This window comes from Denticeps clupeoides, chromosome 10 (assembly GCF_900700375.1).
Source record: "Denticeps clupeoides chromosome 10, fDenClu1.1, whole genome shotgun sequence".
NCBI lineage: Eukaryota > Metazoa > Chordata > Actinopteri > Clupeiformes > Denticipitidae > Denticeps > Denticeps clupeoides.
Genome location: NC_041716.1, coordinates 22,083,602 through 22,107,997, shown reverse-complemented (window position 1 = coordinate 22,107,997; position 24,396 = coordinate 22,083,602). Strand labels below are relative to the sequence as shown.

Genomic DNA, 24,396 nt, shown 5'->3' with positions numbered 1-24,396 from the left:
TTCATTCATCCTGTCATTGTAAAATGGTTTAATATGCTAATGTAGCCTAAAACTTGTTTTTTTTTTAAATAAGGAACGGTTTATGTATATTTATACAAGTGCCATCCAAGTCTGTTGGGTGTAATTGACCATTGTACCTCTCACATGAGCAGCAAACAATACTTTAAAAAACAGTACTTTACGCCACGACTGTACTATGCATGTGTATTTTTTACATGCTCACTCAGGGAACAGGGTGCACACACACACACCATTCACTCACACCTACAGAAAATTCGGAGTTGCCAATCCCCCTACTGTTATTGGAAACCGGAGAAACCGGGACACACCTGGGCCAATGTGGGGAGAGCATGCAAACTCCTCACATGGGATTCAAACTCACAACCTTGGGGATGTGGTCCTGTGTGTTTATTAGGATAAGAAAAATATATATTCATGATAAATGCGTTATTAAGATCTGATAAGATCTAACTTTTACATTTGGACATTTGTTTAACAAATAAATAAAAAAAATGATCGTTTTGATTCGCCATAATCTGTTGCGCATGCGCAGTCTGCATGACTGTTGCTCCATCTGCAACAATTCGATATGCCAAGTATTATTACTGAACAAATCACTGAGTCAAAGATCTCAGTGAACTGGGAAAAAATGAAACGAGTCAGCTGAACATCCAGCGGTGGCGCATGTTTCAGAGCAGTGGAAATGACGCTTCCCGGTTTTCCACGTTTTAGGAAGCGCATCAGATCCGGTGAGTCAGGAAGCTGCGCGAGCTGGCGGTCACGTCACGTGACGCGACGCCGACATGGCGCCTCCGGTCCAGCGCCACGACCCGGACGTCTGCTGAGACAGTACCGGCTGACCATGGCAGCCTGAGCGGCGACACTGAGATGAAGGAGCAGCTCGACTCGGACGACAAGCTGACGGACCAGACCAGGACCAAGAGCATGTTCCTGTCTCGGGCGCTGGAGAAGATCCTGGCGGACAAGGAGCTGAAGAGGAGCCAGCACGGCCAGCTGCGCAGAGCCTGCCAGGTGGCCCTGGGTACGGTCCCCCTGTCCCTCCCTGCGCCCCGCCTCCGCCGGGCGTCCGGGAGCTAGCTCCGCTAGCCTCGATGCTAACGCTCCGCAGCTGCGTATTAACAGTCGCGGTTTGCTAGTCCCGGGCGAGGCTTAGTCGCTTCCTTTGACGTGGCGTTTTAAGTGTCGCTGGTGCATCATTGATGGCCGCTCGTGTATTATTCACCTTCCGCGGTGACGTCCCCTGTCCGCACCCTCATACTGACGGATCCTCACGTTTCTCTTCACAGATGAGATCAAAGTCGAGCTGGAAAGACAAAAGTAAGTAAAAGTATCTCCGAGTTGCCCTGAAGCACCGATGTCACCGTGAACTTTCAATGGCATCTCTTTATACCGCTACAATATGAAATATGACTGATTCGATTTTTGGGGGGCATTGATCATGTTAGTGAAAATCTACTCATTTGTACTGCGATAAACGTATAATGTAATATGATCAATATTCTTTTTTGCAGCCTGTATTGAGCGGATGTTCTACACACTTCCACACCACACTTTTTAACAAACCATCGCAATCCTCCCCCCCTTTTTACAGAGATGGCATCGTGGTTCCACCTCGCGCCGGTTACATTGAGGCAGACAAGTATGTTATGCCATTTCAGTTGGCCTGCCAGTCCAAGTCGCCACGGATCGTCAGCACGTCGCTGGACTGCCTTCAGGTATAATCTCACACACACACACGTACACGTTGTTGACCTCCAGGTTTACAGTCTGTCGACACCCTTTTTACACCCCGTCCCTGTCGTTTTTGTACTGTAGAAGCTGATCGCGTATGGCCATATTACGGGTAACGCCCCGGACAGCGGCGCCCCCGGGAAGCGCCTGATCGACCGGCTGGTGGAGACCATCTGCAGCTGCTTCCAGGGACCTCAGACCGACGAGGGGGTGCAGCTCCAGATCATTAAGGTGAGGATGGGGAGCTTCATTGGGGAGTAGCTGAACAACCCTCTTAATCTGCTGTGTGGTAGTAGTACATACTGCATTTATGAAATATTTTGAAGAATATTCCTGAACCTGTGTAAGCAGTTCCTATGCTTGTTTATGGAGTGCTACAAGAACAAAAACTGAAATACATAAATACATTAATTATTAAATAATAAAATGACACAAACTATTTAAACATTATGAATGAATTCAATGTAACATGAATGATAAAACCTGGAAATTAAAATATATTAAATTAATTGCATGTGTAATATTGAACTATTTCACAATTTATTTTATTTGAGAACATTCAGCACATCATGAATTACTTCTGTTTGTCAGTCTGATCCCTCAGTTGGCGCGTCCTATATAGCCTGTGTCCTTTCCCACATGGTGCTACCATTTAAGTTATTGGTCAGAAGGTGCAAAAACTACCTCAGTAAATTCCTCCACTTTACCTGCTACATATTCATGTTCACCATCCACTGCTTGGATGTGGTAGGTGGTAGTAGCCTGGTGGGTAACACACTCACCTATTAACCAGAAGGTTCAAACCCCACTTACTACCATTGTGTCCCTGAGCAGGACACTTAACCCTGAGTGTCTCCAGGGGGGGACTGTCCCTGTAACTACTGATTGTAAGTCACTCTGGATAAGGGTGTCTGGTAAATGGTGTAAATGTAAATGATGTAGTCTGCTAATTCTTCAGTGTCTCTTACCAGCCCTGCTGGAAAATCACCCATTAATGTTAGCGCCGTGTTGGAAACGACACCACTTCTCACCAAATCAATCTGACTGGATAAGCGTTAGTCCCGCTTACTTATTTTGACGGGTCAGAATGATCGATAGAAATAATTCATGATGCACTGAATGTAAATTATTTCAGTATGCCTCATTTAATTAATTTATTTTCAGTCTTTATAATTTGTCATATTGAATTTCAAATTTTAAATAATTTATGACACATTTTTATTATTTAACTATTGATCAAGTTCAAGTTTAGCTTTATTGTCATTTGAGCTACGTTCCGGTTAGACCGTACGTAGTGAAAGGAAACATCGTTTCTACACGTAACATTTAAAGTTATGGACTGAAATAAAGTGCACGTGTGTGATATCGACTAACTAACCTACATAAAGTGCAAATCAAGATAACATTAAGGTCAAACTAAAAAAACTTTACTAATACAGTGATGTATTTATCTGTCCAATTTTGGCACTCGTATTACTCCATTTTATTTGGTCTGTTCATAAAATGTCATTCACACAATGTTATTCCTGAAATTCGTGTGTCAGCGCAATAACTCTGTAGTGAAGGGGCTGAATGTGCAGATATATCTTTTTATTTCTAACATCCTACAGGCCCTTTTAACTGCTGTGACCTCACCACACATTGAAATCCATGAAGGGACAGTGTTGCTCACTGTGCGCACCTGTTATAACATCTATCTGGCCAGCCGTAACCTGATCAATCAGACCACAGCCAAAGCCACTCTGACCCAGATGCTCAACGTCATCTTCACACGCATGGAGAACCAGGCGGTCTGTGGCACTTCCTCCATTACTGCTCCTTTTCGTGAATCTTACACCTGAAACAGTTAATAAGTGCTTGGTTGGGGGTTCTCGACCCACTACAGGTGGTGGAGGCTCAGGAGATGGAGCAGTGCCGACTACAGGTACAGAACTCTTCTCCTGTCACTCGGAGTCCTTCTTCCGCCACCAGCCAATCATCAGTCTCCCCTGGACCTGCACACCCGCTCCCAGATAACGGTGAACCATCTGCCAACGTTATGGCCACGCCCCCTCTGAATGGGGAGTCAGAGAGCACAGAACAGGACAGCAGTGCAGAGGAGGGTGTGCTCACTGGGATTTCAGGTATGTAGAATTTGATTGGTCCATGTTTTTTTTTTTACTACACACCACAGTGAGGAGTCTGAATTGATGGGGAAACATTTTGGGAAATCTATTTAAAAAAAAAACGTAATAATCAAATTATGAATCAAGTGATGTACAACTCTAGTAAATACTGTGATATAGCCATCTTAGCCATCAGTATAAAGCAATCTTCAAAGTACTCAAAATATGACTAAGCTGTTCGTGCATACAATGTTATGTATGTACATGTACATAATATAGAAATACAAATCATTTTCTTTTACTGATGTTTCATTAACATTTATACATTAGTGTAAGGGAATGTTATCTTTTTGCACTCATTTCCATATCCTCAAATGCAACTTCTCGTTTTATCAGAGACAGAACAGCCTGTTCCACTGCACCATGAGTCGGACAATGACCTTCACACCCAGCCAGAGCAGGCAGCCAGTGACCCAACAAGTGGTGCAGTGGTGGACGAAGGGGAGGGAGGTAAGTCAGATGGTGTCCAGACTGTGGAAAAGGCTGATGTTCTGTGTTTAATGGTGATCTGGATTTCAGTTGCTGGTGAATAATGTTGTTTACGTATGGCAGGCGAAGAGAATCATGCCGACTCTGATTCCACGCCTGCAGATGCATCACCCTGCATCGGTGAAGTGCAAACACAGCACATGAATGGCATGGAAGATGACCGCACCTACGTGTCCTCTGTGGACATTATGGTCTGTATAGTTATGCCGCTTTTCTCTCTGGTTTTGTGAGTTAGAATCTAATACAGAGGGCGGGTTCAGAATGTGTGCGCATGTGTGTGCAGGATGCCGAACTCATGCAGAACTCGCACAATGCAGCACGGTTCTCCCACATCCTGCAGAAGGATGCGTTTCTGGTGTTCCGTTCACTTTGCAAACTCTCCATGAAGCCACTGGGCGAAGGCCCGCCGGACCCAAAGTAAGAGATGGTTTACAAGTTGCTGTTGCCATTCGATCAAAGGTGTGATGCTCCTCTTCTCTCTCTGTCCCTCAGATCTCACGAGCTGCGCTCAAAGGTTGTGTCTCTGCAGCTTTTGCTGTCCGTGCTGCAGGGGGCGGGGCCGGTCTTTCGGACACATGAGATGTTTGTGAACGCCATAAAGCAGTACCTGTGTGTGGCCCTGTCTAAGAATGGCGTGTCTGCGGTGCCTGAGGTGTTTGAGCTGTCGCTCGCCATCTTTCTCACACTACTGAGCCACTTCAAAGTACACCTGAAAATGCAGATAGAGGTTTGTGTGTGTGTGTGTGTGTGTGTATGAGAGGGGTTAGAAGGAAAATACAACTTTCATGTCTCTCTGTCTTTTATGTGTTTCCATTCCTTCTCTCTTTTTTTCCCATCCCAGGTTTTCTTCAGAGAGATTTTTCTGACCATCTTGGAGACGTCGTCCAGTTCGTTTGAGCACAAGTGGATGGTCATCCAGACTCTCACACGCATTTGTGCAGGTGAGTTCTCTCGTGTGAGTCTCTGTTCAGATGTATTTGTGAGTAAAACTATATATTCATATTATAGTTTGTATTTTCATGCATCACATTAACACTAAACGTTAGATTCGTAATCAAAAACTTACTTTACAGAAAATCAATATTGGACTAAAAACAAATAGCATTGTCTTTTTTTTTTTTTTTTTTTTTTTTTACAAACCAAAATATTAACTGTATAAGCTGAAAAATATTTAGTATTTAACATTCCTGTTAATCACTACACTAATATTTTTAATAGAATTAAATATATTTAACATTTAAATGTCCTGGCTGAGTGTTATGTCCCAGAATAGGGTGAGATTAACTAAAAGATGAAAGTGGCAAAACGGAGTATGGGTAATGAAAAACCAAAAGTAAGCGAGAGTGCCAGTATTCAACCAGAGGTGGCTCAATGCATGGCAAGCAGCAGGAACCGATCGGAAAATGCGATCTCCGTGGGTGAAGCGGCCAGGCTCTGATCCCAGCCAATGCACCCAGTGGATCTGAAACCACATACAGATGTGACACTGAGGACCGGGTTTGTTTGAACCCTGTAGATTATCCATTTTTAAAAACTCAGTAGAGGTGGGAACCTTCACTGGTCTCATGATTCGATTCGGTTATTACCTATGCATCACAATGCGTCCCATAAATTTTTTTACATCAAGTTTTCAAATACGTCAGTTAAATGAGCGTTAAGGCCTCGTTCACGAACGTCTGCCGTTTTTGTGGTGTTTGTGGCGTCAGGTGAGTACAGACTGAACGTCAACTGTTTTCCAAAGTGTCCACACGGGCGTCCAGCATGGCATTAAATAAACACTGCATTCAATGTTTCTTAGCGTCAATTTCTATCAAAATCCCGATCAGCATTAAACAATGTCAAGTGAATGCCAGCGAAACGCCAATCGAAGCAGCAACAGAGCAGCAAAAACGTGTGGGCCGTTCATTTCAAACATCCATGTGGACAAGGCCGAACTCCTGCCTGGAGTGGCGCTGTACTGAGATCAGCTTTTTAACTAGAAAATCACCAAGCAATGTCATTATGATGTCATCGATGCAGAATCACCCACGTCTGCATTGCAATGCATCGATTATGTGGTTAATTTAAACACCCCTAATGATCAATATCGATCACTCCAGATTCTGCTGATGGGCCCCAAAAACCCTAATCGGAGCATCCCTACTGTGAATACTAGCTTCCTTGTGGCCTTTTCATATTTTTATTCTAATAATACCTGCTTCTCTCCCAGATGCCCAGTGTGTTGTGGACATCTATGTCAATTATGACTGTGACCTAAATGCTGCCAACATCTTTGAGCGGCTGGTGAATGACCTGTCCAAAATCGCACAGGGCCGCAGTGGACAGGAGCTGGGCATGACCCCCTTACAAGTAAGGTGCACTGAATTCAGATTAGGGTCACTTTCATCTTTTAAGGGCTACAGAGTTCATCTAATGCATCTGTGCACGTGCATCTTGGCAGGAGCTTAGTTTGCGAAAGAAGGGCTTGGAGTGTTTGGTGTCGATTCTCAAGTGTATGGTGGAATGGAGTAAGGGGCTGTACATCAACCCCAACCAACAGACCAATCTGGGTGAGACCTTGTAATATGTGTGTGTGAGGCCGAGAGAGAATCCAGCCTTTCTGTGTGAGTTTAAAACCTGCCTCTCTGCGCTTCAGGTCAGGAGCAGTCGGCGGAGGGGGAGGGTGTGGAGGTGAAATTTCTGGATCAGGTGTCCTCACGCAGGGGCAGCACCACTTCTCTAGACTCCAGCGTCTCCTCTAGCCTGACGTGTACCCAGCCCGACCACCCTGAGCAGTATGAGGTCATCAAGCAACAGAAGGACATTATTGAGCATGGCATTGACCTGTGAGTGTGTTTGGACAGTAGTGAGGACTAGACAATGTCCTTGCACAATGAATTCACATTTTACAGAGCTTGTGATTAGAGAAAATAGTTATTGTTTCTGATTGCTTGAATAAGTTTGAATGCTTATTACATGACAGTTGGATAATTTCCTTTTATAGCATTTATCAGACGCCCTCATCCAGAGTGCTCTATAATCAATAGTTACAGGGACAGTCCCCCTGGAGACACTCAGGGTTAAGTCTTGTTCAGGGACACAATGGTAGTAAGTGGGGTTTGAACTTACCCACTAGGCTACTAATTTTCCACGTTGTAACTGTTTCAATGTCAGGGAAAAGCATGTTAGATTTCTATGAAGCAGACATATTAGCTGAAGTAAGCAGCTAGGAGGCGCTGTCCGAGATTAGGAGTGCGATTGAGGGCGGGAGCCAGCAAGTGAAGGGTTTATAGAAGGCTCACATTTGGAATACATGCAACAGATTTACATTATTTTCTTTGCTGGAAATCTTAATTTATGTTCTTTAATGAAGAGTTTGATCCCCCGATCCCTCATATTAAGGTCAAGAAAAATGACACTGCTGTGTTCAGTCTACTTTAGGTAGCTGAATGTCCACATTTACATTGCTGCATGCAATTTTAACATTATATATTGAACCAAAGTATTTTACAAATTGCATTTCTAATCTATATCTTTTCAAAGTATCCCTCCCAAATTCACAGTATGAAACAAGAAACATGGTCTAAAGACAACGGGCTCTAAACATGGGGTGGTGGTGGCCTAGTGGTTCAGGAAGAGGCCCCGTAATCAGAAGGTGGCCGGTTCGAATCCCGATCCACCAAGGTGCCACTGAGCAGAGCACCGTCCCCACACACTGCTCCCCGGGCGCCTGTCATTTAGAGCATTTATCAGCATTTGTCATGGTGCCCACTGCTCACTCAGGGTGATGGGTTAAATGCAGAGGACAAATTTCACTGTGTGCACCCTGTGCTGTGCTGCTGTGTATCACAAGTGACAATCACTTCACTTGTCTTTAAAACAACTCGTGCTTTATGGGCAATATAGATTTTCTAATTGTGCTCAATGTACACTTACGCATTATAGTTCATACAGTTCAGAAAAGAAGCTCCATTTAAACCACTAATACATTTTTTGCTCCTTAAGGTTCAACAAAAAGCCAAAGAGAGGCATTCAGTACCTGCAGGACCAAGGAATGCTGGGAGCTTCAGCAGAAGATGTGTCCCAGTTCCTGCACCAAGAGGAGCGTTTGGATACAGTGAGTTGTCGCAGTGTTAATGGAACTTGTTCGGCCCTCACTGTTCTTTGACATGTTTTCTGGCTGCTTCAGACACAGGTCGGTGAGTTCCTGGGGGAGAAGGAGCGCTTTAATAAGGAAGTCATGTACTGCTACGTGGACCAGCTCGATTTTTGTGGCCGAGACTTTGTCTCAGCACTGCGTGTCTTCCTGGAGGGATTCCGCCTTCCTGGTGAGGCTCAAAAAATTGATCGTCTCATGGAGAAGTTTGCTGCACGTTACCTGGAGTGCAATCAGGGGTGAGTCACGTGTACGCATAGTGAAACACCATCCAGCCCTAATTTTGCTTGTCAGCTGCTCCTCTGTATACAGTACAGGCCAAAGGTCTGGACACCTTCTCATTCAACGTGTTTCCTTTGTCTTCATGACCATTTACGTTGGTAGATTCTCACTGAAGGCATCAAAACTACGAATGAACACATGTGGAGTTCTGTACTTAACAAAAAAAGGTGAAATAAGTGAAAACATGTTTTATATTCTAGTTTCTTTGCTCTGATTACTGCTTTGAACACTCTTGGCATTCTCTCGATGAGCTTCAAGAGGTCGTCACCTGAAATGCTTCTCCAACAGTCTTGAATGAGTTCCCAGAGGTGTTTAGCACTTGTTGGGGTCCAGCTCACCCCAAACCATCTGGACTGGGTTCAGGTCCGGTGACTGTGGAGGTCAGGTCTCCACTTTTTGTTAAGTACAGAACTCCACATGTGTTCATTCATAGTTTTGATGCCTTCAGTGAGAATCTACCAACGTAAATGGTCATGAAAATAAAGGAAACACATTGAATGAGAAGGTGTCCAGACTTTTGGCCTGTACTGTATATTGGGGGGGGGCATGTGTGATGTGTAGATAACCAGCTCATGACTTCAGACATAAATTTTCGTGTATGTGGGCAGTAATTTTGGTTGTTTTTGAACAATATAAATGTGTTATTTTTAGGAAAACTTGTGGTTGTGGTTTCTGTGAAGGACTTTATATTGAAATTTTTTTTTTGGTCGTTGAATACATTGCATCCAGGAAAGTATTCACTTTTTCCACATTTTATGTTACAGCTTTATTCCAAAATTGATTAAATACATTTTCCCTCAGAATTCTACACACGAAATGACAATGCCAAAGTGAAAAAAAGTTTACTTTTGGTAAATTTATAAAGAAGAGAAAAAAAAAAAAAACTTTACTCAATACTTTGTCAATGTACGCTTGACCTCAACTACAGCCTCAAGTATTTTTGAATATGATGCCACAAGCTCGGTCCACCTATCTTTGGTCCAGTTTGGCCCATTCCTCTTTGCAGCATCTTTCAAGCTCCATCAGGTAGGATGGGAAGCGTCGGTGCACAACCGTTTTAAGATCTCTCCAGAGATGTTCAAGTCTGGGCTCTGGCTGGGCCACTCAAGGAAATTCGCCGAGTTGTCCTGAAGACACTCCTTTGATATCTTAGCTGTGTGCTTAGGGTCTAACATGCTGAACCGTCACCCCAATCTGAGTACAAGAGCGCTCTGGAGCAGGTTTTCATCCAGGATGACTGTACATTGCTGCAGTCATCTTTCCCTTTATCTTTCTGAAAAACATTGGGGCAGTGGTGGGCTAGCGGTTAAGGAAGCGGCCCTGTAATCAGAAGGTTGCCGGTTCGAATCCCGACCCGCCTAGTTAACACTGAGGTGACACTGAGCTAAGCACCATCCCCACACACTGCTCCCCGGGCGCCTGTCATGGCTGCCCACTGCTCACTCAGGGTGATTGGTTAAATGCAGAGGACAAATTTCACTGTGTGCTCTGTATCACGTGTGACAATAACTTCACTTTCACTTCACATCCTCACAGCATGATGCTGCCACCAAAATGCTTCACTGTAAGGATGGTATTGGTGATAAGTTGTGCCTGGTTTCCTCCCAACATGACTCAACATCTTCAAGTTCAATTTTTATCTCTTCAGAGAAGAATATTTGGTTTTCTAACGGTCTGAGAGTCCTTCAGCTGCCTTTTTAGCCCTCCAGGTGGACTGCCATGTACCTTTACTTAGGGACTTCCGTCTGGCCACCCTATACAGGCCCGATTCTCCTCTATCCAGTGTCTTGCTCAGGGACACTGTAGTACTAAGTGGGGTTTGAATCTGGGACTTTGTGTCCTACTGGTCCATAGGCCAGTGTGTTTTTCATCAGATATAGTGAGGAAGTTGCATGCTGGTCTTGTGGAAAAACTGCTTTGAGCTTCATGGACGGTGGAATGACTGTGCTCTTGTTTTCTGTGCAGGCAGACCCTATTTGCAAGTGCAGACACTGCATATGTTCTGGCCTACTCCATCATCATGCTGACCACAGACCTGCACAGTCCTCAGGTCAGGGCAGGGCAAGCCACGGCCTGGCAGCCTTCTCAGTTCTCCATTGGTCGAATTCTCTTGGTGTCCCCGACTTTTCCTCATGTTCTGCTACTCTTGGTGTTCTCCCTCCATTCAGGTGAAGAATAAAATGACTAAAGAGCAGTACATCAAGATGAATCGTGGAATTAATGATAGTAAGGACCTGCCGGAAGAGTACCTTTCCTCTATTTACGATGAGATTGCAGGCAAGAAGATCGCCATGAAGGAGACTAAAGAGTTCTCAATCACCCCGAAATCCAGCAAGCAGAGTGAGTGTCCATACCTAATGTGCAGCATAACGAAGAACCGTGTGTGTGTGTGTGTGTGTGTGTGTGTGTGTTCTGTGTATTTTCTATAATATTATTGCAGAAATTGCTCTGAATACCAGGGTTAGGGAGATTCACACTGTAAGTCTTGCTTGCCCTGACAGATGTAGCCAGTGAGAAGCAGAGGCGGCTGCTGTACAACATGGAGATGGAGCAGATGGCCCGGACCGCCAAGGCCCTGATGGAGGCTGTGAGCCACGCCCAGGCCCCTTTCTTTAGTGCTACTCACCTGGAGCATGTTAGACCCATGTTTAAGGTACATTAATGCCTTCCAGCAGGCTGCTATGTTGAGGATGTCATTGATCTTGTGTCTGTGTGCATCACAGCTGGCCTGGACACCCCTGCTGGCTGCGTTCAGTGTTGGGCTACAGGACTGTGACGATCAAGAGGTGGCGTCCCTGTGCCTGGAAGGGATCCGCTGTGCTGTTCGTATTGCCTGCATCTTCAACATGCAGGTCAGTAGGTCACCACAGTTTTTATTGTACTGTCTTTTGCACTGTAAAAAGTAACACTGAATGAAAGCTAAAGAGCAGGAAAGTAAAAAAAAATAGCTGTTGCACCAGTTTTTTTGTGCTGTAAGTATATTAACAAAATCATACTCTTTGTAATCTTGTCCTTGTTTCCTGAATAAAAGAATTATGATGATTAAATTCAGATTTTGTCACTTGGCTAGGGGTGGGCAATATGGCAAAATATCATAATTTCTAATGTTTTTTTCATACAGTTAAATCACTATTTAGATTTGATCATGGTTTTTATAGCTTTTCAACCTATTTCTTTGTGAAATTATAGTCCTAAAGAACAAAACGATCACTGAATCAGGGTGCGTTGTTCTGCAGAATGAGGGCACTGCCATCTTTCCATGAAGGGGTGTATTTGGTCAGCAGCAATGTTTAAGATGGTGGTCCATGTAAAAGCAGAATCCACATGAATGACCCTAGTTCAGAAACAGTGGGTTTCAGAGTGCAGCGCAGTGTATGACATGTTCGGTGTAACTGAGGGTTCGCATGGGAACTGATTTGTTTGGCTAGCACTTCTGTTGCCTCATGAACCAATTCTGAGGCTAAGGGAGGTGCTATGAATCCACCGTCATTCTGGTCCTCATCAGAGTCAGAAAAATCTTTACCCTTGCCCACTTTCTCTTTTAGGAACACATCAATAAAATCCCCCCCACTGGTGCAGATAAAACCAGATCTGAATTCTATGGACGATCAGTGTAGCCTTTTAATTAGAATTTCCTTATTGATGAACTATATTATGAGGCGTTTTTCTCGTTTAGATAGTATCGAATTTGGAGGAACCTGAAAAATTTTATACATGTCTTGCCAAATGTAACTAATTGCTTGGTAATACCAAAATATAATGATCAACACAGGTTTCACGCATTGAGGCAAAATACATAAAAGTAGATGTGTGCGTGATTCGTGGAGAGAGTGAGTGGGTGCTCTGCCTTCTCTCTTCAGCTGGAGCGAGACGCATATGTCCAGGCGCTGGCCCGGTTCACGCTGCTGACCGCCAGCTCCAGCATCACTGAGATGAAGCAGAAGAATATTGACACCATAAAGACCCTCATCACTGTGGCTCACACAGATGGCAACTACCTGGGCAACGCCTGGCATGAGGTGAACCTTAAACATGAAACCCACTATTTAAGACATCATTGGTACTATTGTCTATACTTTTATTGTTGCTTTATATAAATGTTATCTTTTACATTTGAGCTGACAAGATATATTAGACTATATTTAGTCAATTATCTCACAAATTGCTATGATTTTGAGAACAGAGATTTGCGGTTCCCTCAAAGCCTCCTGCTGTATAGGTACTATAGATGCTAACTGCTCATTTACTGCTTGAGCCCGAATCGACCCAAGATTTCCAGCTCTACTGCCTACTGAGAAACCTGATAACTTGAGTTTGGTTTTACTACCTGGGGACTTGATTTTTAGTACACGTTGTGAATACGATCCTTGGCTTCTCTTTATCATTACAAAATAAATCTAATGCCTTATAGTGCTTAAAAATGGCTATTAGTATGTTTTCATTGTATTATTGCATTATTACTTCTGTGCATTTCTGTCTAAAACCAACAATCAGGAATGATTTAACTTTACTAGTTTCTTAGTTGGCATGCTGCTTGGCTCTTGCTAATTTTTTCTTGGGTAGAAATAGGTGTGAATCTTGCATATGATAATTCTTTTTTTAGTACAGTGCATGTTACATAAGTTATATTTTAATTTAATTACTTGATTAATAGTAAAAAATACAAATGCTTTGGGATATTTTAAGCAATATCTCTTGAGCATTTACTCAATCTCTCTTGTTTTTTGACATAGTGTATTTCACAGCGAATCATCCTTTATTAATAACCACTGTACCCATCCCTACACGTGCTACACATGTGACCTTTGACTTTCAGATCCTGCGTTGCATCAGTCAGTTGGAGTTGGCACAGCTCATTGGCACAGGAGTGAAGGCACGCTATATTTCAGGGGTGGTACGGGATCGGGACGCTGGCATCAAAGGTTTTCCGGTGGCGGGTGAAGAGTTCATGCCCCTTGGCCTGGGTAATGTGACTCAGTGCTGTGGTTTTGGGAGCTCTGCCTGTGTGTGTTTGTGTTAAGTGTGTGTATGTGTATATCTGATCACAGGTACTCTCGTGGGTGGTCCCGACCGGCGTCAGATGGCTCACTTGCAGGAGTCTGTTGGAGAGACGAGTTCCCAGAGTGTGGTGGTGGCTGTAGACCGGTACTTAATCCTCTGCAGCTCAACCCAGTCAACAGTTACTCTCAGTTTTATTGCTTTTGATTCAGATTTTTTTTTTGTTTTTTTTGTCACAGCATCTTCACCGGCTCTACGCGGCTTGATGGGAATGCTATAGGTATGTGTGGGTTTATTTTTATTTATTTGTTTACATGCCTTCATAAAAAAACTTGTCTTAAGTTCTGTGATTTTTAATAAAAAGGCCATAAGGATAAACCCACATTGCTGCTCTTTTATTACTTTATTACTTCATATAGTGTGTGTGTGTGTGTGTGTGTGTGTGTGTGTGTGTGTGTGTGTGTGTGTGTATATCAAAAATTTCACTTCTTATGTCAGAGAAGAATAATTGAATTACAAATAGCATTCAATTCAAACACATTACTAAATAGAAATGAGCGTTGTCACCTCTGTCTGCATTGGTGATGTCGGTATCAGATCTTACAGAGTTAAATTTTTTTCCTTCTTTTTACCACAGTCATAAAGTGTAGCATTTTATTCATCTGCTCCTGTTTGGAATCTTTTCTTTTTTCCCCAGTGTGGATGTCATTGGTTTATTATATTTTATTCTTAATTTCTGAAGTATTGAAATGAATGTTCTTCTAATGCTGTAGTGGACTTTGTGCGCTGGCTCTGTGCGGTCTCGATGGATGAGCTGGCCTCAGCGCTCCAGCCACGAATGTTCAGCCTGCAGAAGATTGTGGAGATTTCCTACTACAACATGAACCGAATCCGGCTGCAGTGGTCACGCATATGGCAGGTGATAGGTGACCACTTTAACAAGGTACAGTATAAAATAAAACCTTTTGGGAGCTATAAGTCTTTATTAAAAAGTGTTAAATGTTCATTAATTGAGCAGTCACATGATATGACATAGCTCTACTATTATTATTTATTTTTTATGGATTTGAATAGGGAAATGTACTGTACCTCTGCTGTGGCAGAATCCAAAATGATATATACTCCATCATGCCATGTGAAAGTGGTTATTGTGGTGAGTGTTGGCCACATCGCCCACCATCTGACATGTGGCTGTTTTACCAGGTTGGATGTAACCCCAATGAGGATGTGGCCATTTTTGCAGTGGACTCTCTGAGACAGCTCTCCATGAAGTTTCTTGAAAAGGGAGAGCTTGCCAACTTCCGCTTCCAGAAGGACTTCCTCCGGCCATTTGAGCACATCATGAAAAAGAACAGGTGCTGAGATTTTAATGTACCGAAATAAAGATGGAGACATTACCTGTAATGAACTATAATACATCTAGGGTTGAGCACCAGTTCTAAATGAGCAAAAACCTGATTTCTGATTAACCCCTGACCTTATCATAGCTGAACAAATAGTAAGGGGGCATTTACAAGTGTTTTGAAAAGTTCAGTTGGAACAAACTGCAAGATTCTGGAAATATCACCTGATAATGCCGCTGTCAGTGAACAAATTTATTCTCTGCTGTAGTCATCTCGCTACACATTAGAAGTACCATAAATTCCAGCATATAAGCCGCTACATGCTTATGAGACCTTCAGCATTTACATGGTCTAATGGGTTTTATAAGCTAACTATAGGCTTCCTTCCACCAACACGATGATCCTTGTCATATCAGACCAATTACATAGTGACATACGTCACTCTTAGTTCTTCAGATCAGCCAAACACAGACTCTCATCATGGAAAAGATGCAAAGTTACTGTCACGTTAAAACCAATCAGTCTGTATGCATGTAGTTCTGGATAAGTGCGCCAAGCTTGTGGCGTCATATTCAAAAAGACTTGAGGCCATAATTGCTGCCAAAGGTGCATCAACAAAATATTGAGCAAAGGTTGTGAACACTTATGTACATGTCATTTGTCATGTAATTTTTTTAGTTTTATAGTTGCCAAAACTTTAAACTAAGCTTGTCTCCATGCTGTCATTATTTGGAATAAGGTTCTAACATAAGAAAAAGTGATACAAATCTTTTGTAATCTGTAAGTCTTTACTAGTGACTGTGGGACATCTGCAGGTTTAAATAGGCCTAAAAATGTTTTTTTTTTTTTCTGATTTATTGCTAAAATGTAACTATGCTGTGGAAGCTATTTAAATATCAGGTATTAGGATTATAATAATTTATTATACAATTTATTAAAAATGTCCATGGGATCATCTTCTCTGCAGGTCTCCCACCATTCGGGACATGGTGATCCGCTGCGTAGCGCAGATGGTGAACTCCCAAGCCGCTAACATCCGCTCTGGATGGAAGAATATTTTTTCTGTGTTCCATCAGGCCGCTTCTGACCACGATGAAAGCATTGTGGAGTTAGCATTCCAGACCACCGGACATGTCGTTAGTGAGTTTTTTTTTTTTTTTTTTTTTTTTTTTTTTTACATCAATTTCCATCTGAATTTGTGTCTTATAAAGATCTGTCTATATGTGTCAGCCAACACCTTCCAGCAGCACTTCGGATCGGCCATAGACTCTTTCCAAGATGCAGTCAAATGTTTGTCTGAATTTGTGTGCAACGCCGCATTTCCTGACACCAGTATGGAGGCCATTCGGCTCATTCGACACTGTGCCAGATACGTTTCCAGCCGGCCGCAGGTCAGCAGAACTGTTGGGATTTTTTTTTTTTTTGTGTATTTCCAGATTGTGAAAATAATTTTTAAATTGTTGTTCAGGCCTTGAGGGAGTACACCAGTGATGACATGAACGTCGCCCCTGGCGACAGGGTATGGGTGAGGGGCTGGTTTCCCATCCTGTTTGAGCTGTCCTGCATAATCAATCGCTGCAAACTGGATGTCCGGACCAGGTCAGGCAACAGAACCTTGTATGCTGACATTGTGTGTGTGCATGTGCGTTGTGGGCACAAGATGTCTTAAACAACCCATCCACACATGTAAAAAAAATCAGTGGATGTTCCATAGATTAAATTATGTGTAATAATCCAAAAGTCATGACACCATCAGAAGGCCGTCTTGCCACTTGAAAACCAGCTGGTTCGGTCCCAGCTGATAGGTTTACATTTACAGTTTCATCTATTTCTTTGCATGTGATATTATTGACATCTGGTGATATGTGAATATCATCTTTAGAAATATATTTACATAGAATATTTTCCAGTTGCTCTGAAAAAACTGCTATTTATACATTAAAGTATTGCACAGTATATTTCAGCAAATTTAACAAAACGTGGATGATGGGTGTTAATACCACAACATGCCTACCAGCTCGAATACATTTTGTGTATGAAACATGCAATGCGTACCTTTTTAGTTTAAAATTATTCAGTGTAAGTCTTTGTGTGTTTTAGCTGGCAATGAATGTGGAGTCCTGCAAAAGTCAAATATACACTGTCTGTTTTCTTGAGTAAATACCTTTTAGATTTACAGCATTTATCAGGGACAGTCCCCCTGGAGACACTCAGGGTTATGTGTGTTTCTTGCTTAGGGACACAATTGTAGTAAGTTGGGTTTGAACCTGTGGCTTTGTGGTCTTTTGGTTCATAGGCAAGTGTATTACCATCTAGGCTACTACCACACTGGTGGATTACTGACCAGCGAGAACGCTGCTCCTCTTACTCTTTGGCACATCAGAGACATTGCCTATTTACCCACCTACACTAAACTGTCTTTAACCCCCCATGTAACAAACATCACAACTTGCAACATTCGACTATTTACATCCATTCACTAATTTCCCTGCACATTTTCTTTTTAGTCTAGCACTCATAGTGTATAAAGCATGCTGGTCCAGTCAGGTTGGCCGGCCACAATACTGTATGGTTCTTTATTCAAACATGTCCATCAATACATCTGCAATATACTAATGGGGAAAAAAAAAAAATCAAGCTGCACGTTTGGAGTCGTTAGACCTATTCTATCCTCCACATTAGCTCACCAAAGCTTCATTTTGAAATTTAGCCACACAAATATTGGCTTAAAATGCTCTTTTCGGATGTGATCGCCTTACTTGATCAATTTCAAAAAAGCATTTATAATTACTAATGTTAACTTATCCAATACACAAAAGTGGATTGAGCTTGTGTGTTTGTGGGACCGGTGACAAGTGTTGTGCTGATTTATGAATTAATGTTTTCCTCTTGATTAGTCAGAATTCAGATTTTGAGAGAGAGAGAGATAGAGAGAGTGTGTGTGTGTGTGTGTGTGTGTGTGTGTGTGTGTGTGTTTATTGTGGCACACAATAATGTGATCTGGTTTTGTTCATTTAAAAATGACCTGCAGAGCGCTGACAGTGATGTTTGAAATTATGAAGAGTTATGGCCACACCTTTGAAAAGCACTGGTGGCATGACCTTTTCCGCATCGTTTTTCGGATCTTTGACAACATGAAACTTCCTGAGCAGCAGACTGAGGTGAGGTAAAATTATCTGAATGCTAAGACAACTATAAGGGGTACAGTGTTCTGCAGTTGTGTGTGTCTGTGTTTGTCCTGCAGAAAACTGAGTGGATGACCACAACATGTAATCACGCTCTATACGCGATTGGCGATGTCTTCACACAGTTCTACGAACCACTCAGTGAGGTTCTGCTGGCTGACATCTTTGTACAATTGCAGTGGTGTGTCAGGCAAGGTGGGTCCTTGACATACACAGGTCTGGCCACTTCAGAAACCTCCTCATTCTGTGTCTTCTAACCACCGCACTGAGCTAAACAAGGCATTGAAGCACATTCTTTATTTATTTATTTTTTATTAATTATCATGTATAATTTTTATAATTAATCTCAAACTGAATTAATAAATAATCTTTACATTTCCCATTTTAAATAATGAAATTCCCAAAATATCCATAATTTGAAAATCTCATTCCACCACATTCCAAAAATGCTCTACTGGATTCAGATCTGGTGGAGGCCATTGGAGTTTGGTAGAAACCAGTGTGGGATGAATATACTTTTTGACTTTTGACATGGTGCATTATCCTGCTGCAAGTGGGAATCAGAAATATGCTGTGTCCATATGTTGCATGTTCAGCAACTCTGGTAGGCTGTGATATGTAAACAATACTGGAACTAATGAGCTTTAAGTTTGGCAAGAAAATATCACCCATACCCATACCACCAGCCTGATCTAGAGGCAGTTGTAGCTTCAGCTTCCTGCTAGCTGAATGGCGTGGCACCCAGCATAACCCATCTCTTTCAAAGTTAGACGTGTTTGATTCAGAGTTTGTATTCTGCATGCCATGGATGTAACCAGGGGCTGCCTTTCTTTTATCTCAAACCACTCTGCAAATTCTCTTCAAGAAGCCATTCTCGTCCACACAACTGCTGCTGACTGGATTTTAAAAAATTGACCATTCTCTGTAAACCCTAGATGGTTGTGTTTGAAAGTCCCAGGAGCACCAACAGATATGCCACATTCTGACGCTCTGTCTAAATGCTTGTTGCTGCCATGTTATTTGGCAGATTAGCTATTTGAATAAGCAATTGTACAGATGGACCTAATTAAGTAGCTGGTGGGCCTTGGTTTACTTGATCTTGGCTTGGCTAAATAAGAGCTTCTGGCAGATTTGAAGTAATTCAGAAAATGAGTCCTATTTTCAGGTAGTTAATATGTGAAATCTCCTCTCTCTCTCTCTCTCTCTCTCTCTCTCTCTCTCTCTCTCTCTCTCGCCCCAGACAATGAACAGTTGGCGCGCTCTGGCACCAACTGCCTAGAAAACCTTGTGATCCAGAATGGGGAGAAGTTCAGCCCGGAGGTGTGGGACATCACCTGCAACTGCATGCTAGACATATTCCAGAGCGCCAGCCCCCATGCGTAAGCCCCGCCCACACCCGAGTACTGCACGCTGTGGTGTGTCTGTGCGTTTGCTTTGTTGAGTGACCGCTAGAAATGTTTTACCAGCTTGCTGACATGGCGGCCCGCTGCACAGGATGAAGAAGGCGGAGACGGGAGGCACACAGTGAGTGGTTTGAATTATACATCCACAAACTTTTGAATCAAGCTCTTCTCAGTTTGACATTCCTCTGATGCTTACACTGTGCTTTGGGGGGTGTGTGTGTGTGTGTGTGTGTGTGTGTGTGTGTGTGTGTGTGTGTGTGTGTGTGTAGGATCTTGAGATGGACTCCCAATCCCAAAGTAGTTTTGAGCGGACCTTGTCGGACCGTGGGCAGAGTCAGATGTCCACTGCCAGCGATGAGACCTGGAAGGGCAAAGGCCACACTAGTGAGACTCTGCCTTCCCACTATCTCACTCTCTGTTTCACACTCTCTTAGAGCCCCCATCGCTACCTGTCTCACCCTCATACACACACAGATCTTGCTCTCTCTGTCACACATACGTCACAAGCCATCAGGCTCCTGAACACACTACCTGCACTCATACTTCCCCCCCACACACACTCGCACTGTGGACTAACTCTGTTGCACCTCTGCACTTTATACCTCATTGCTGCAAATATGCACACGCTGCTATACGGACTACCTCTTCTTCTGAAACCAATAACTGTACTATCACTACTGTTATTTATTTGCACAGTCTAAACATGTATATATCACTGGTCACTTTTTAACACTACATTTTTAGCTAAATTGTATATTCCGTATCCTATTTATTTATATATTGTATTCCATGTGACGCATCTGTTTTCTGTTTTTTTGTTGTCTACTTTTATGTTGCACTGTAAACTGGAGCCACGTCTTCTCGTCTCTCTGTATATCTGCACAATATATAGAAAAGATGACAATAAAGGTCACTTGAACTTGAACTTGAACAATCCCATCTCGCTCACTCTCTTTTTCTTTCTGCCTGTCTCTACCCCATACTCACATCCCCACCCCGTCACGTGTGTGTTTTGTGTGTCACCAGGGCTGTCTGACCAAAAGCTGTTTGCTGCTCTGCTGATTAAGTGTGTAGTTCAGCTGGAGCTCATCCAGACCATCGACAACATTGTTTTCTACCCAACCACCAGCAAGAAGGAGGACGCAGACAACATGGCTGCAGCTCAGGTATGCCTGTGCCTGCCATATTTGTCCAAGTAAACCTTAAACGGGGTAGTGGTGGCCTAGTGGAAGCGGACTTGTAATTGGAAGGGGTTGGGTTCAAATCCTGAACCACTGAGGTGTCTCCACACAGTCTCCACACACTGCTCCCCGGGTACTTTTCATGGCTGCCCTCTGCTCTCTAAGGTGGTTGGTTAAAAGCAGAGGACACATTTCATTGTGGACACAAACACACACAACTTTCACTCACACCTACGGACAACTCAGTCGCCAGTTGACCAACTGTGAATGCCTTTGGACGGCAGGAGGAAACCTGTGCCAGCATGGGGAGAGCATACAAACTCCAGACACGCCTACACCGTGAACACACCAGAAATCTCTTTCTCTGATCATCTTGATTATTCGTATTATTTTGAAACACGCGAGGATAGTGAGTGAGTGAGAGAGTTAGTAGTTAAAAAAAGATCCGCTTATCCTCCTCTGAAGTTGTGGAAGTCATGCTATTTCCCCTCACAGCAGGATGCGCTGGAAGTGGCAGAGGACATGGAGGGTGGTCCTGTGGACCAAGTGGAACAGGGAATGTATCAGCGCCTGTCCCCACAGCACCTGTTCAAACTGCTGGACTGCTTGCTGGAGTCACACACCTTTGCCCGAAACTTCAACTCAAACAACGAGCAGCGAACTGTGCTGTGGAGAGCCGGTCAGTTCACACTGAAACCGGCAGGGGCAAATATATAAATAAATGACCTAGATTGAATCGCTTGACTATTATTGACCGTACATTCTGAAATGCTTGTACATGCATGCTCTGATCTCTTTCTATGGTATTTTTCTATGGTTTGTTGGCTGATAGGATTTAAAGGAAAGTCAAAACCCAATCTCCTGAAACAGGAGACTAGCAGTCTGGCATGCTGTCTGAGGATCCTGTTCCGCATGAACTCTGACCCCAGGCTCCATGACGCATGGCCTGATATACAGACCAGGCTTCTCCTGTGAGTACACAGATCCATACACACGGCACTGCAATCATCACATTACCGGTCCAAAATTTAAATGCACCTCCTCATTTATTGGACTTACAACGAAATAATACACATTAGGTTATATATTAAAAAAAGTGCTTTCGATTCTACCAAATGGCTCCTTGGAGAAATTTGCACATGGCTCATAAATACAGAACAGTGTAAACATATCTTAAATGTAGATCGCACAAAATATGGAAATGTTGAGAGAGATAACTGCTGGAATTTTTAATCATAGAGAGTGTGTCTGTGTCTGCAGTGTTTCTAGTGAAGCCCTAGGTTATTTTATCAGTCTGACGTCTGAAAGCCACAGAGAGGCCTGGACCAATCTGCTGCTGCTTCTGCTGACAAGGACCCTGAGGCTACCGGACTACAAGGTAATATAATAAGAACTATAATATCAATATTAATACTAGTAATAACTATTAGCATTGCTGTGACTAGTTTCCTTGGTCCAGTGACACAGAATTTGTAAAACCACATCAGTCCTTCATTTGGAGCCCTGCCTGGCCAATCAACGAATTTAAAAATTAATCAACAATATATAAATGATGGCAGCCCTATTTATAATAATAAGTCTGATTTATTATGGTAATCTCAAATGTCCCCTATTATGAAATTTTTTTTTTGCTTTTATATTGGTCTTAGTGGTCTCCTAATTCTGTATCTGAAGTCTCTTTCCAAAATTCAGCCATGGTGCAGAATTAGTCCAACAATGAGATTTGCCCAGGATGCACTTTGGAATGTGTGGCTTTAAATGTAAAAGAGGAGGAGAGAGGCGGGACTAACTATGCGCTTGTCCTTAGTTCAAGGCCCATGCCTCCTGTTACTACCCCCATTTGTGTGAGATGATGCAATTTGACCTGATCCCAGAGCTCCGGGCAGTTCTGCGCCGCTTCTTCCTGCGCATTGGCTCCGTCTTCCACATCGCTGCGCCTGAGGCCTGCCAGGCCAGCCATCCATCGCTCTGAAGGCCGCAAGCTTCATCCTCCCAAGGAGTGCAGGGGTGGTGTGCGCTTTAAACTGCTGACCCACTGTGACAGCACAGCAGAATTTGTGTGTGATCTTCACGAAAGAAATCATTAATTTATTACCCATAATTACTGTTCCCATGTTTGTTGTCTGGTTGGTTTTTAGTTGCTGGTCGTAGTGTCATATTTGTTCATTTGTATGTGGTTTTGTTTGAGAAATGAAGCAAACATGGATGTCACAAATATGCTGAGGTTGAGGTCAAGTCTGAAAATCTGTGCCTATATGTAAACTTCATTCAGATGCATATTGTGCGTCTCTCTTATTGCTGAACCCCCAACAGAACCCCCCTGCTTTGTTTCATCATCACCGTGCCACTGCGATGATGCTCTTTGTCTGTTACTCTCTTTAAACCCAGTTTCACTGCAGGGAAGGGCAGAAGATCGATTTTATTTTAGTCATTCATTAATTTCAACAGCATTGCGGGGTTCCTTACAGTTTTTCTTCCTCTTCTCTAAGAGGAAACCAATTTGGTAAATGGGATTTCTTCAGTTTTAAGTGACATCATAAAATGAAGTAGAATAATGCTGCTCTGTGAAGGTTTACTTATGACTTCCAAAATATAGATATATTTATGTTTCCTCCCACATCTTATGATGTGAAAACTTGAGTATGAAGTTTGCTAAGTCATATTCCATTTTTTGTTTTGCCATGGCCCATGAATTAATTGTTCCGCTACAAAATATTTTCCATATTTAACATTGGAAAAGTATCAGGCCTGTGCTCTGTGCATTATAAAATTTTACATAAGGATGTATGTATTCTTCAAGTGCATTAAAGTTATTTCTTGCATTTCTTTGCTTAGAATTTGAGTGTCTATGTTCCTTCCCTGGAATATATAAATATATACAGTGTATGAAAAAAAAAATGTATAGTTCCTGTAATATAGAGACAACTGATTATACTATATTGTGATGTAATCTTCCAGGCATTTGTTCATGTAATTAATAATAAAGTTTGAATTCTGATCCAGTGGAGTAGTTGATAGAGTTGCTATACACATCAGGATGGAGATTTGCATGCTGTCTATCCAGGAATTTGCAATATTGTAATGGCCTAAAATACCTGGTTTGGCAGAAACCATGGTGAACCATTCTGAGAGGGGATGAGTGAAGACAGTGTCCTAAAACCCTGGACCAGCCACATTACGTGTGACAGGACTTGGGCGGGGTGCTCATGGATCTGTATTCAAGGCAGATTTTGTGCGGTGTTGCTGCCATTCCCAGTTTCAGGAAGCGGTGCAGAGATCTTCAGAGAGCAAGTGTCCATCTTAATACACAAACAGGCGATTGTGTATTCCTCTCTAGGACAAACCCACAGAACTGCAGGTACGACCATCCAGGACCTTGACGTGTAAAACAAGCACATACACTACAATTCAAAAGTTGGGATGCACCTACTCATTCATGGATCTTGTGACTAAAGACACAGGA

At 42.8% G+C, this 24,396-nt stretch overlaps 1 protein-coding gene across 2 annotated transcripts; it reads left to right on the top strand.

Moving 5' to 3' along the window:
- Window positions 1-739: 739 nt before the first annotated feature.
- Window positions 740-23,899, top strand: arfgef2 (ADP-ribosylation factor guanine nucleotide-exchange factor 2 (brefeldin A-inhibited)). Of its 2 annotated transcripts, none has more exons than XM_028994352.1 (39): window positions 740-1,042; window positions 1,308-1,338; window positions 1,613-1,736; window positions 1,837-1,983; window positions 3,363-3,542; window positions 3,638-3,875; window positions 4,254-4,367; window positions 4,470-4,597; window positions 4,690-4,823; window positions 4,899-5,133; window positions 5,248-5,347; window positions 6,616-6,755; window positions 6,847-6,955; window positions 7,042-7,231; window positions 8,391-8,502; window positions 8,575-8,780; window positions 10,789-10,873; window positions 10,992-11,163; window positions 11,325-11,476; window positions 11,547-11,675; window positions 12,684-12,842; window positions 13,640-13,787; window positions 13,872-13,968; window positions 14,061-14,101; window positions 14,595-14,764; window positions 15,025-15,176; window positions 16,132-16,304; window positions 16,395-16,555; window positions 16,633-16,763; window positions 18,196-18,325; window positions 18,409-18,544; window positions 19,590-19,728; window positions 19,816-19,873; window positions 20,022-20,136; window positions 20,779-20,918; window positions 21,432-21,612; window positions 21,766-21,904; window positions 22,194-22,311; window positions 22,741-23,899. In XM_028994352.1, the coding sequence occupies exons 1-39, from the start codon at window positions 889-891 to the stop codon at window positions 22,903-22,905; spliced, it is 5,433 nt and encodes a 1,810-aa protein (XP_028850185.1). In that variant the 5' UTR covers window positions 740-888; the 3' UTR covers window positions 22,906-23,899. The 2 variants fall into 2 exon arrangements, with proteins under 2 accessions (XP_028850185.1, XP_028850184.1); XM_028994351.1 differs by having other exon boundaries at window positions 744-1,042; window positions 21,429-21,612; window positions 22,741-23,898.
- Window positions 23,900-24,396: the final 497 nt, after the last annotated feature.